Below are 15261 nucleotides of genomic sequence, written 5' to 3'. Positions count from 1 at the left end.
CAGAAAGGAAGAAAACATGAGCATGAACAATTAATAAGAAGGAGAAGAGAATAAGAAGAGGATCACGCAGACAAACTACAAGATCTATCTATCCATCCATCATCTATCTCTCTCTCTCTCCCCTTCTTCCTATCTATCTATCTACCTATCCATCCATCCATCATCTCTCTCTCTCTCCTTCTTCCTATGTATCCATCCATCCATCCATCACTCTCACTCTCCTTCTTCCTATCTATCTATCTATCTATCTACCTATCCATCCATCCATCATCTCTCTCTCCTTCTTCCTATCTATCTATCCATCCATCATCTCTCTCTCTCCTTCTTCCTATCTATTTATCTATCTATCCATCCATCCATCCATCATCTCTCTCTCCTTCTTCCTATCTATCCATCCATCCATCATCTCTCTCTCCTATCTATCTATCCATCATCTCTCTTTCTCTCCTTCTTCCTATCTATCTATCCATCCATCCATCCATCTATCCATCCATCCATCATCTCTCTCTCTCTCCTTCCTATCTATCTATCCATCCATCTATCCATCATCTCTCTCTCTCTCCTCCTTCCTATCTATCCATCCATCCATCCATCCATCATCTCTCTCTCTCCTTCTTCCTATATATCCATCCATCATCTCTCTCTCTCTCTCCTTCCTATCTATCTATCCATCCATCCATCATCTCTCTCTCTCTCCTTCTTCCTAGCTACCTATCCATCTATCATCCATCATCTCTCTCTCCTTCCTATCTATCCATCCATCATCTCTCTCTCTCTCCTTCTTCCTATCTATCTATCTATCTATCTATCTATCATCTCTCTCTCTCTTTCTCTATCTATCTATCTGCGGTATCTAGATGCATCCTAGGACTCCTAGAGGGTTGTCAAACTTTGGTCTTGTAAGTATTTTGGCTCCAATAAATCGCAGCCAGCTTGGCCACCGGTCCGGGGATTCAGGGAGCCAAAGCCTAAAACATCCGGAGGACTGACAAGTGAGCCAATGGGCTCCGCCGCTTACAAAGCAAAGTCCTCTATTCTTAGCCCTTGCAAACGGGAAGCTCCAGGGACGGCGAGTAACAAGAGAACCCGAGAGCCGATGGCTATTTCTGGACATGATTTGCAAGCGCCCTTTCCATGCCAGGTCACTACGAGACCAATGGAAAAATTACAAAAGAGTAATAGGAGAGCCTGGGGGAAAAGGGAGGGGGGTTGCAAAGCGAAGGCATCATACTTTGGGGACTATTACTCCCAGAATCCCCCAGCCAACATGGCTAATGGGATATACACCTGGGTTGTGGCGCAGCTGGTTCAGAGTCAGCTGCATCAAAATCACCACTGACCGAAAAGTCATGAGTTTGAAGCCAGCCTGGGTCGGAGTAAGCTTCCAACCATTTGTCTAGCTTGTTGTTGACCTTTGCAGCCCGAAAGACAGTTGCATTTGTCAAGTAGGACATTTAGGCACTGCTTATGAGAGGCTAATTTAACTAATTTGCGATGCCATAAAACTCTCCAGCAGCAGTGCAAAAGAATGAGAAAGTACTCCATCAGTGTCACAAGTGGACAGTGATGCGACAGCTCCCCCGGTGGCCGGAATTTGAAGCACACCCTCATGGAGCTGGAAAATTATATAGTTTCTGTGGTACCACTTATGTGGAGAGGCTAATATAACTAATTTACGACGCCATAAAACTCTCCAGCAGCATGCAAAAGAATGAGGAAGTACTCCATCAGTGTCACAAGTGGATAGTGAAGCAACAGCTCCCCCGGTGGGTGGAATTCGAAGCATATTCTCATGGAGCTGTAAAGCTAAATAGCCTCTGTGTGCCTGTCTATATATGTTGTATGTCTAAATGACATTAAATGTTTGCCATGTATATGTGCATTGGGATCTGCCCTGAGTATTATTAGCATTACATATTACAATATTGTACCATATCACTATACTGCAATATTATTAGTAATGTTACATGTAATATATAATACACAATTATATTATTATACATTATCATATATCATACCTACAGGAAGCACTGCCTGAATATCAAGCAAAAAGTGGGTGCTAGAAACAATATCATACGAAAGCTGACTGGCACAACCTGGGGATCACAACCAGACACAGCGAAGACATCTGCACTTGCGCTGTGCTACTCTGCTGCTGAGTACGCATGCCCAGTGTGGAACATATCTCACCACGCTAAAACAGTGGATGTGGCTCTTAATGAGACATGCCGCATCATCACGGGGTGTCTGCGCCCTACACCACTGGAGAAATTACACTGTCTAGCCGGTATTGCACCACCTGACATCAGCCGAGAAGTAGCAGCCAATAGTGAAAGGACCAAGGCAGAGACATCTCCAGCTCATCCCTTGTTTGGGTATCAGCCAGCACGTCAACGACTTAAATTAAGAAATAATTTTCTAAGATCTACAGAGATACTTGCTGGAACACCCCAGCAAGCGAGAGTCCAAAAGTGGCAGGCTCAAACCCAATGACTGATACCCAATGAGAGACTCCCCCCTGGGCACACAGAAGACTGGGCGACTTGGAAGGCGCTGAACAGACTGTGTTCTGGCACCACGAGATGCAGAGCCAACCTCAAGAAATGGGGCCACAAAGTGGAGTCCACGCCATGCGAGTGCGGAGAAGAGCAAACCACTGACCACCTGCTGCAATGCAACCTAAGCCCTGCCACATGCACAAAGGAGGACCTTCTTGCGGCAACCCCAGAGGCACTCCAAGGGGCCAGATACTGGTCAAAGGACATTTAATCAACTACCAAACTCACAAACTTTGTGTTTTGTCTGTTGTTTTGTTTTTAAATACAATACAACTGTTTGCTTCGCTCCTGATACGATAAATAAACATATTGTACTTTATCATTACACCATGATAAATATAATACATTAAACAGTATATCATACTATTAGTATATATACACACACATATACATAAGTAGCAATCAAGTAAACAAACAACAGCAACATACTTTCTCACCAACGGTAATAAAAGTCCGAGAATCCAAGTTCCTGGGAGGCCTGCAAAGGAAACAAAGCAAAAGACTTATTGACACCACCGTTCAAGATTTCGTTCAGGGTTCAGGTTTGCACCGGGATCGAGGAAACAAATAGCAAAGCGAAGGCATGATTCGTTTTTGTGAACTATCAGACCCAAAGAGCCACCACTAACTGTTTTCAAACCACTATACCATCAAGCAAATGTTCTATGCTTAGTCCAAAACCGAGCAACTATTGTTTCCAGGAAATTATGGCTTAGTATTTATTTCTCAAAGCGAGCGGCAGCCAGATTGGTCACCGGAGCGTCATACAGGGAGCATACCACCCCCCTGCTGTGTCAGCTCCACTGGCTGCCGGTTCAGTTCCGAGCACAATTCAAGGTGCTGGTTTTGACCTACAAAACCCTTTACGGTTCCGGTCCTGTGTATCTGTCCGAACGTATCTCCCTCTACATCCCACCCCGGAGTTTGAGATCATCTGGGGAGTCCCTGCTCTCGACCCCACCTTTATCACAAGTGAGGCTGGTGGGGACGAGAGACAGGGCCTTCTCAGTGGTGGCCCCTCGCCTGTGAAATTAGGTCGTCAACATCCCTCCTCTCCTTCAGAAGGAAGCTGAAGACATGGATATGGGACCAGGCATTTGGGTAGTCTGGCAGGGTAACAAGGTAATAATGACTAGAGTTGGAAAGGACTATGGCAATTGTAAACGGATTGACGGATTTTAGAACACGATGACGCGGGCTATAGAGCCGTTTTAGTTGATATTGTATTGTGTTGTATTGTACTGTATTAATTGTCTGTTTTTAATCTATTGTATTATTGCTATTGCATTTTTATTGTAATTGCAGGCATCGAATTGTGCCGGATGTAAGCAGCCTTGAGTCCCCCCTCGTGGGTGAGAAAGGCGGGGTAGAAATGACCGAAATAAATAAATGAGTCCACAGCAGACACTGTGCTGGCTGTTAGTTTGGATCACACATCAGACACTTCCCAAGTTGTTGCTATTATTATTATTATTATTATTATTATTATTAGAAACATCACAAGATGGGGAGGAGGAGTTGCGGTGGTCAATAAGGACGTTATCCCCCTGATCAGGTGCCCCATCCCTCAATCATCTTCCTTTGAGTATGTCGGCATCAGGATAGGAGACCTGTTAGGGATTCTGTTAGTGTACCGACCACCCCGCTGCACTACAGTCTCCCTACCTGAGCTAGCAGGAGTGATCTCGGACATGGCGTTGAATTCTCAGTGCCTTTTGGTGCTGGGAGATTTCAATGTGCACGCCGAGACCTTCTTATCAGGGGCGGCTCAGGACTTCATGGCCGCCGTGGCGACCAGTGTACTTGTCCGAACGTATCTCCTTCTATGTCCCACCACGGAGTTTAAGATCCTCTGGGGAGGCCCTGCTCTCGGCCCCACCTTTATCACAAGTGAGGCTGGTGGGGACGAGACAGGGCCTTCTCAGTGGTGGCCCCTCGCCTGTGAAATTAGGTCGTCAACATCCCTCCTCTCCTTCAGAAGGAAGCTGAAGACATGGATATGGGACCAAGCATTTGGGTAGTCTGGCAGGGTAACAAGGTAATAATGACTAGAGTTGGAAAGGACTATGGCAATGCTAAACGGATTGACGGATTTTAGAACACAATGAATGTGGGCTATAGAGCCGTTTTAGTTGATATTGTATTGTGTTGTATTGTACTGTATTAATTGTCTGTTTTTAATCTATTGTGTTATTGCTATTGCATTTTTATTGTAATTGCGGGCATCGAATTGTGCCGAATGTAAGCCGCCTTGAGTCCCCCCTCGTGGGTGAGAAAGGCGGGGTAGAAATGACCGAAATGAATAAATAAGATGAGTCCACAGCAGACACTGTGCTGGCTGTTGCATTGGATCACACGTCGGACACTTCCCAAGTTGTTGCTATTATTATTATTATTATTATTATTATTATTATTATTATTATTATTAAACGATGGCTAGGCTTTTCCAGATTGGAACACATCGTTAAAGAGTTTCCACTTTGGTTGTTGTGAGTTTTCCAGGCTGTCTGGCCATGTTCCAGAAGCATTCTCTCCTGATGTTTCGCCTGCATCTATGTCAGGCATCCTCACAGACTTCACTTTCCTAGTTTCCAACACAACCTCTGAGGATACCTGTTACAGATGCAGGTTAAACGTCAGGAGAGAATGCTTCTGGAACATGGCCAGACAGTCCGGAACACTCATAGAAACCCAGCAATTCCAGCCATGAAAGCCATCGACAATACTTTCAGCTTTGGGTTGTTGTAGGTTTTTCGAACTGTATGGCCATGTTCTAGAGGCATTCTCTCCTGACGTTTCGCCTGCATCTATGGCAAGCATCCTCAGAGGTAGTGAGGTCTGTTGGAACTAGGAAAATGGGTTTATATATCTGTGGAATGACCAGGGTGGGACAAAGGACTCTTGTCTGCTGGAGCTTGGTGTGAATGTTTCAACTGACCACCTTGATTAGCATATAATGGCCTGACAGTGCCTAGAGCAAACTTTTGTTGAGAGGTGATTAGATGTCATTGTCGAAGGCTTTCATGGCCGGAATCACTGGGTTGTTGTAGGTTTTTTCGGGCTGTATGGCCATGTTCTGGAGGCATTCTCTCCTGACGTTTCGCCTGCATCAATGGCAAGCATCCTCAGAGGTAGTGAGGTCTGTTGAAAGTAGGAAAAATGGGTTTATATATCTGTGGAATGACGAGGGTGGGACAAAGGACTCTTGTCTGCTGGAGCTAACATCAGGAGAGAATGCCTCTAGAACATGGCCATACAACCCGAAAAAAAACCTACAACAAGCCAGTGATTCCGGCCATGAAAGCCTTCGACAATACTTTCAGCTTTGGGTTGTTGTAGGTTTTTTCGGGCTGTATGGCCATGTTCTGGAGGCATTCTCTCCTGACGTTTTGCCTGCATCAATGGCAAGCATCCTCAGAGGTAGTGAGGTCTGTTGGGACTAGGAAAAATGGGTTTATATATCTGTGGAATGACCAGGGTGGGACAAAGGACTCTTGTCTGCTGGAGCTAACTTCAGGAGAGAATGCCTCTAGAACATGGCCATACAACTCGAAAAAAACCCTACAACAAGCCAGTGATTCCGGCCATGAAAGCCTTCGACAATACTTTCAGCTTTGTTCACTCTTGCACAGTTCATTCAAGGTCTTCTGCTGTTAGTCCCAGCTTCTGCCAACCTAGCAGTCCGAAAACATGCAAATGTGAGTAGATCAATAGGTACCGCTCTGGTGAATAGTGGTTGTTCATCGTTGGCAGAAATGTATCCAATTGTCTGGTGATTATGTGGGAAAGTGAATAGTGGGAGTTAAAGGGCACATTCTCAGGATTATTTCTGCGTTTGATTTATTAAAATATTCCCATCCAAACCCAAGTAACAAAGGTGGAGGCATTACTTTTCATTCAACCCTGGTATCATTACACATGGGCAGTTTCAGCATCCTGTGATCAATAGAAGTTGTTTACAAGAGATCAATGTAGCTGATCTTACGTTGGAGGGACGGACGACTGCTTATTAGCTGGTGGCATTTGCAAAATGGGCGGCCTTTTCTTCTTGGGTCCTGGAGAGGGAGAAAAATAACAAGTACTATTAATAATAATAATAATAATAATAATAATAATAATAATAATAGTAATAGTAATACAAGTATTTATTATTATATTTATTGATAACCTGCTCTATATCTCCCAAAGGAGACCCAAAGTGGTTTAACATGGCAGTTCTGTTCAGGAAGTTTGGTCCAATTATATCATTTGTGGGGTTCAGAATGCTCTTTGATTGTTGGTGAACTATAAATCTCAGCAACTACAACTCCCAAATGTCAAGGTCTATTTTCCCCAAACTCCACCAGCGTTCACATTTGGTCAGATTGAGTATTCGTACCAAGTTTGGTCCAGATCCATCATTGTTTGAGTCCACAATGCTCTCTGGATGTAAGTGAACTACAACTCCCAAACTCAAGGTCAAATCTCTTTCTATCTATCTATCTATCTATCTATCTATCTATCTATCTATCTATAAATGCTCTGTGCATAATGAGTTCCTTAAAAACAAAAGAACCAATGAACGAAATCACACCAAATTTGGCAACAAAACGTCTCACAACACAAGGAGTGACCATCACTCAAAAAATTATGCTTTTGTCATTTGGGAGTTGTAGTTGCAGGGATTTATAGTTCACCTACAATCAAAGAGCATTCTGAACTCCACCAACAATGGAATTGAACCAAACTTGGCACACAGAACTCCACAACCAATAGAAAATATTGGGTTTTGGATTTGGTGGGCATTGACCTTGAGCTTTGGAGTTGTAGTTCACCTACACCCAGAGATTACTGTAGACTAAAACAATGATGGATCTGGACCAAACTTGGCACAAATACTCAGTATGCCCAAATGTGAACCCTGGTGGAGTTTGGGGGAAAATAGACCTTGACATTTGGGAATTGTCATTGCTGGGATTTATAGTTCACCTACAATCAAAGAGCGTTCTGAACCCCACCAATGACAGAATTGGGCCAAACTTCCCACAGAGAACTCCCATGACCAACAGAAAATATTGTGTTTTCCTGGTGGTCTTTGGTGACCCCTCTGACACCCCCTCGCAACCCACCCAGGGGTCCCGACCCCCAGGTTGACAAACGCTGATGTATAGTTTACCTACAATCAAAGAGCATTAGAGCATTCTGAACTCCACCAATGATGGAATTGGGCCAAACTTAGCACACAGGACTCCCATGACCAACATAAGGTTTGGTGGGTGCTGACCTTGAGTTTGGGAGTTGTAGTTCATCTACAATCAAAGAGCATTCTGAACTCCACCAACGATGGAACTGAACCAAACTTGGCACACAGGACTCCCACAACCAACAGAAAACACTAGAAGGGTTTGGTGGGCATTGACCTTGGGTTTGGGAGTTGTAGTTCACCTCCATCCAGAGAGCACTGTGGACTCAAACAATGATGGATCTGGACCAAACTTGACACAAATACTCAATATGCCCAAATATAAACATAGATGGAGTTTGGGGGAAATAGACTTTGAAATTTAGGAGTTGTAGTTACTGGGATTCACAGTTCACCTACAATCAAAGGGCATTCTGAACCCCACAAATGACAGAATCGGGGCGAACTTCCCACACAGAACCCCCATGACCAACTGGAAATACTTAAGGCCATCCAGTCCAACTCTCTTCACCAGGGCAAGAAAATGTAAACAAAGTCCTCCTGACAAAGAGCCATCCAGCCATAGATAGAGATAGATAGATAGATATGATTAACACAGAGAGAGATATAGTATCATAGATTTGAAAGGGACCCTTAAAGAAGGACAGTGATGTGTTGCATGTTCCAGGGTGGGCAAACCAGACACTCTCCACATCAACACTGACAAAGAAACAGCAAGAAATACTGTTTACCCACAAGCATAAAGAAATTACATATATTAGAAACGAACACTTTCTCATTCCCTTTATTTTCCAGATTAACAGACTGGGCCACAGCAACGCCTGGCAGGGGACAGCTAGTTTATTATATTTATTGATATCCTGCTCTATCTCTCCCGAAGGAAATCCAAAGCGGCTTAACAAGAAAGCATTAGCATGCAATGTAAAATATGCAAAATAGAATTAAATATAAATAGTAATTTAAAACCCAGGAAGTTTGGGCCAATTCTATCATTGGTGGGGTTCAGAATGCTCTTTGATTGTGGGTGAACTATAAATCCCAGCAACTACAACTCCCTAATGTTAAGGTCTATTTCCCCCAAACTCCTTCTGTGTTCATATTTAGGCATATTGAGTATTCGTGCCAAGTTTGGTCCAGATCAATCATTGTTTGAGCCCACAGTGCTCTCTGGAGGTAGGTGAACTAAAACTCCCAAACACAAGGTCAAATAAATAAATAAATAAATGCCCGCCAAACCCAGTATTTTCTATTGGTCGTGGAGTTCTGTGTGCCAAGTTTGGTTCAGTTCCATCGTTGGCGGAGTTCAGGATGCTCTTTGATTAGAGGTGAGCTATAAATCCCAGCAACTACAGCTCCCAAATGTCAAGGTCTATTCCCCCCAAACTCCTTCTGTGTTTACATTTGGGCATATTGAGTATTCGTACCCAGTTTGGTCCAGATCCATCATTGTTTGAGTCCACAGCACTCTCTGGGGGTAGGTGAACTAAAACTCCCAAACACAAGGTCAAATAAATAAATAAATAAATAATGCCCGCCAAACCCAGTATTTTCTATTGGTCGTGGAGTTTTGTGTGCCAAGTTTGGTTCAATTCCATCGTTGGCGGAGTTAAGGATGCTCTTTGATTAGAGGTGAGCTATAAATCCCAGCAACTACAACTCCCAAATGTCAAGGTCTATTCCCCCCAAACTCCTTCTGTGTTTACATTTGGGCATATTGAGTATTCGTACCCAGTTTGGTCCATATCCATCATTGTTTGAGTCCACAGCACTCTCTGGGGGTAGGTGAACTACAACTCCCAAACTCAAGGTCAATGCCCACCAAAACCAGTATTTTCTATTGGTCGTGGAGTTCTGTGAGCCAAGTCTGGTTCAATTCCATCATTGGCGGAGTTCAGGATGCTCTTTGATTAGAGGTGAGCTATAAATCGCAGCAACTACAACTCCCAAATGTCAAGGTCTATTTCCACCAAATTCCACCAGTGTTAACATTTAGGCATATTGAGTATTCATGCCAAGTTTGGTCTACAGCCATCGTGGTTTGAGTCCATAGTGCTCTCTGGAGGTAGGTGAACTATAACTCCCAAACTCAAGGTCAATGCCCACCAAAACCAGTATTTTCTATTGGTCGTGGAATTCTGTGTGCCAAGTTTGGTTCAATTCCATCATTGGTGGAGTTCAGAATGCTCTTTGATTGTAGGTGAACTATAAATCCTAGCAACTACAACTCCCAAATGACAAAATCAATACCACCAGTATTCAAATCTGTATTTGTGACAAATGTGGTCCAGTGAATGAAAATCCATCCTGCATATCAGATATTTACATTAAGATTCCTAACAGGAGCAATATGACAGTTAGGAAGTAGCAATGAAAATAATATTATTGTAAATAAATTATTAAAATAAAATATAAAATAATATTATACACAAATTATTAAACTAAAATATAAAATACTATTATTATTATAAATAAATTGTTAAAATAAAATGTAAAATAATATTATTAAAAATAAATCATTAATAGTTTATAAAATAATATTATAAATGAATTATTAAAATAAAATGCAAAAATATTATTATAAATAAATAATAAAAATAAAATATTATATAATATTATTATAAATTAATAAAATAAATTATAAAATTATATTATAAATAATTAAAATGAACTATAAAATAATATTATTATAAATAATCAAAATAAAATATAAAATAATATTATTGTAAATGAATTATTAAAATAAAATATAAAGTAATATTATTATAAACGAATTATTAAAATAAAATATAAAATAAGATTATTATTGTAAATAAATAATTAAAATAAAATATAAAATATTATTATAAATGAATTATTACAATAAAATGCAAAAATATTATTATAAATAAATAATTAAAATAAAATATTATATAATATTATTATAAATTAATAAAATAAATTATAAAATTATATTATAAATAATTAAAATGAACTATAAAATAATATTATTATAAATAATCAAAATAAAATATAAAATAATATTATTGTAAATGAATTATTAAAATAAAATATAAAGTAATATTATTATAAACGAATTATTAAAATAAAATATAAAATAAGATTATTATTGTAAATAAATAATTAAAATAAAATATAAAATATTATTATAAATGAATTATTACAATAAAATGTAAAAATATTATTATAAATAAATAATTAAAATAAAATATTATATAATATTATTATAAATTAATAAAATAAAATAAATTATATTATAAATAATTAAAATAAATTATAAAATAATGCTATTATAAATAATCAAAATAAAATATAAATTATTATAAATAAATTATTAAAATAAAATATAAAGTAATATTATTATAAACGAATTATTAAAATAAAATATAAAATAAGATTATTATTGGAAATAAATTATTAAAATAAAATATAAAATAATATTATAAATGAATTATTAAAATAAAATGTAAAAATATTATTATAAACAAATTACTAAAATAAAATATAAAATAATAATATTATTGTAAATAAATTATTAAAGTAAAGTATGAAATAATATTATTAATAAATTATTAAAATAAAATATAAAATAATATTATTATAAACAAATTATCAAATTAAAATATAAAGTAATATTATAATAAATAAATTATCAAAATAAAATATAAAATAACATTATTGTAAATAAATTATTAATATAAAATATAATATAAAATATTAAAATAAAATATAAAATAATATTATACACAAATTATTAAACTAAAATATAAAATACTATTATTATAAATAAATTATTAAAATAATATGTAAAATAATATTATTATAAGTAAATTAATACCAAATATAAAATAATATTATAAATGAATTATTAAAATAAAATGCAAAAATATTATTATAAATAAATTATTAAAATAAAATATTATATAATATTATAAATTAAAAAAATAAAATATAAAATATTATTATAAACAAATTATTAAAATAAAATATAAAATAATATTATTATTAACAAATTATTAAAATAAAAAACAAAATAATATTATTATAAATAAATTATTAAAATAAAATATAAAATGATATTAAAAATAAAATATTAAAATAAAATGTAAAATAATATTATTACAAGCAAATTATTAAAATAATATATTATAAACATTATTAAAATATTAAATAATAATATTATAAATAGTAATATTATGGTTGGGGGTCACCACAACATGAGGAACTGTATTAAGGGGTCTCGGCATAGGAAGGTAGAGAACCACGGTTCTAGGTGCACGAAGAAGAGAGAGGATGGAGTGGATCCCTTACCTACTTTGCGCTTTTCCAAGGACCCTTTAGAATCTGCAAGAGAATAAAGGGAGGTGTCAAAAAGATCAGCAAAGCAACCCAAAAGTCACAGATCTGCTGGGAGTTGTAGTTTTTCGATTAGGAGGCGCAAATGGATATATGCATCATAAAAACAAATAATAGATTCCAAACTTTGGCCCTCCGGGTGTTTTGGACTCCAACTCCCACAATTCCTAACAGCCTACCGGCTGTTAGGAATTGTGGGAGTTGGAGTCCAAAACACCCGGAGGGCCGAAGCATGCCCATGCCCGTTCCAAACATTCAAAACCATTCATGCATCAAAGATTTAACTCTATTTCCTAAATAGAAAACAAAACAAAGTTTGCCCAAAGTTGGCCACTTTGCACCATTACCATTAGAGGGCGCTCCATTCCCGGGATCTCCAAAACAAGGGCTATTTTCCACCACTTTGCACAAGCCTTCCATGCAAAGCAATGCAACTGCAATCAGGGGTTATCCCCGGTCAGGTCACCGAGTTCCCTGGGCCTGGCTCTAACTGGCAATGGCTGGCATTCCTAGAATTGGGTCGCGGTGAGTTTTTGGGCTGTACAGCCGTGTTCCCGCAGCATTCTCTCCTGACCTTTCGCCTGTATCTGTGGCTAAGGGCATCTTCGGAGGTTCTGCTGGAAATGGGGCAAGTGCAGTGTGTGTGTGTTATTATATATATAATGACGTCCATGGTGGGAGGAAGAACCCTTGCTTGACTATTGCAATTAGCAAGCTGGAATAGCACTGAGTCGCCGTGAAGTTTGCAAGGTCAATCAGTGAGGGTCTCTGCATAGAGGTAGTGAGGCAAGTGCCGTGTATATACACCTGTGTAATAATGTCCAGAGTTGGGGGAAGAATCCTTGTCTGTTTCAAGCAAGCATGAATGTTGCAATTAGCAAGCTTGAATAGCACTGAGTCGCCGTGAAGTTTGCAAAGTCAATCAGTGAGGGTCTCTGCACAGTGGTAGCGAAGCAAATGATGTATGGGTATATATCTGTGGAATGTTGCAATTAGCAAGTTTGAATAGCATTGAGTAGCTGTGAAGTTTGCAAAGTCAATCCGTGAGGGTCTCTGTATAGAGGTCGCCTGGTCTCCGTTTCCTGGAGGCACCCTCTGTGGAATGATGTCCAGGGTGGGAGAAAGAACTCTTGTATATTTGAAGCAAGTGTGAATGTTGCAATTAGCAAGCTTGAATAGCACTGAGTCGCCGCGAAGTTTGCAAAGTCAATCAGTGAGGGTCTCTGCATAAAGGTAGTGAAGCAAATTGAGTGCATATACACCTGTGGAATGTTGCAATTAGCAAGTTTGAATAAGCACTGAGTCGCCGCGAAGTTTGCAAAGTCAATCAGTGAGGGTCTCTGTATAGAGGTAGTGAAGCAAATGGAGTGCATACACACCTGTGGAATGTTGCAATTAGCAAGCTTGAATAGCACTGAGTAGCTGTGAAGTTTGCAAAGTCAATCAGTGAGGGTATTTGCATAAAGGTGGTGAAGCAAATGGAGTATATATATACGTGTGGAATGATGTCCATGGTGGGAGAAAGAGCCGTTATCTATTTGAAGCAAGTGTGAATGTTGAAATTAGTAAGCTTGAATAACACTGAGCAACTATGAAGTTTGCAAAATCAATCAGTGAGGGTCTCTGCATAGAGGTAGTGAAGCAAATGATATATGTGTGTGTATATACCTGTGGAATGTTGCAATTAGCAAGCTTGAACAGCACTTAGTAGTTTGCAAACCATGAAGTTTGTAAAGTCAATCAGTGAGGGTCTCTGCATAGAGGTAGTGAAGCAAATGATATATGTGTGTGTATATACCTGTGGAATGTTGCAATTAGCAAGCTTGAACAGCACTTAGTAGTTTGCAAACCATGAAGTTTGCAAAGTCAATCAGTGAGGGTCTCTGCATAGAGGTGGTGAACCAAATGGAGTGTATATATACCCGTGGAATGATGTCCATGGTGGGAGAAAGAGCCTTTGTCTGTTCAAAGCAAGCATGAATGTTGCAACTAGCAAGCGTGAATAAGCATCAAGTCGTCATGAAGTTTGCAAATTCAATCAGTGAGGGTCTCTGCATAGAGGTAGTGAATCAAATGGAGTGCATATGCACCTGTAGAATGTTGCAATTAGCAAGCTTGAATAGCATTGAGTAACCTTAAAGTTTGCAAAGTCAATCAGTGAGGGTCTCTGTATAGAGGTCGCCTGGTCTCTGTTTCCTGGAGGCACCCTCAGTGGAATGATGTCCAGGGTGGGAGAAAGAACTCTTGTATATTTGAAGCAAGTGTGAATCTTGCAATTAGCAAGCTCGAATAGCACTGAGTCACCAAGAAGTTTACAAAGTCAATCAGTGAGGGTCTCTACATAGAGATAGCGAAGCAAATGGAGTGTATATATAAAGATACCCTCACTGATTGACTTTGCAGCTGCAAGGCTATTTGGTGCCAAAGCAGGCTGGCCAACTGCAACATTCACTTTTGCTTCCAACAAGGAGTTCTTTCTCCCACCCTGGACATTATTTTTACAGAGGGTGCCTCCAGGCAATAGAGGCCAGGCTACCTCTATGCAGATTCACTCACTGACTGACTTTGCAAACCAAGTTTGCTAATTGCAACACCCACACTTGTTTTAAACAGGGTGGGAGAGGGTTCCTTCTCTCACCCTGGACACTATTCCACAGGGATCTATACAGTCCACTTGTCTCATTTCCAATAGAACTTTATGCAGACACCCTCCCTGATTGACTTCGCAAACTTCGTGGCTACAGAATGCTATTCAAGGTTGCTAATTGCAACATTCACACTTGCTTCGAGCAGACAAGGGCTCTTTCCCTCACCCTGCACATTCTTCCACAGGGATATACAGTCCACTTGCCTCATTTCCAACCGCTCTATGCAGATACCCCCCCTGATTGACTTTGGAGCTGCAAGGATATTGGATGCAAAAGCAAGCTGGCCAATTGCACCATTCACATTAGCCTCCAACAAGCGAGAGTTCTTTCTCCCACCTTGGACATTATTCCACAGATACATTCCACTTGCCTCATTTCCAACCAAACTCTATGCAGATACCCTCACTGATTGACTTTGCAGTTGTTTGGGTTTGGCTCTCCGGCCTGCTACTTTTGTGATGTCTTTTGCTTTTCTCTTTCTTGGAAGAGCGCACCACTTGGCACCGGAAGGCAACGCAGG

General features: G+C 39.3%; 1 protein-coding gene across 2 annotated transcripts in view; it reads right to left on the bottom strand.

The window, feature by feature from the left end:
• LOC137095195 (dual specificity mitogen-activated protein kinase kinase 3-like) overlaps nucleotides 1–15261 on the bottom strand; it is a 106155-nt gene that overhangs the window by 30708 nt on the left and 60186 nt on the right. For both annotated transcript variants that reach the window (XM_067461575.1, XM_067461574.1), the window contains exons 2-4: nucleotides 12049–12081; nucleotides 6544–6613; nucleotides 2988–3036 (exon numbers count right to left, since the gene is read on the bottom strand). In XM_067461575.1, the coding sequence (XP_067317676.1) occupies nucleotides 2988–3036; nucleotides 6544–6613; nucleotides 12049–12081 (152 nt within the window). The remainder of the gene's footprint in view (nucleotides 1–2987; nucleotides 3037–6543; nucleotides 6614–12048; nucleotides 12082–15261) is intronic.

This window comes from Anolis sagrei, chromosome Y (assembly GCF_037176765.1).
Source record: "Anolis sagrei isolate rAnoSag1 chromosome Y, rAnoSag1.mat, whole genome shotgun sequence".
Classification (NCBI taxonomy): Eukaryota; Metazoa; Chordata; class Lepidosauria; order Squamata; family Dactyloidae; genus Anolis; species Anolis sagrei.
This window is presented reverse-complemented; position numbering and strand designations above follow the sequence as displayed.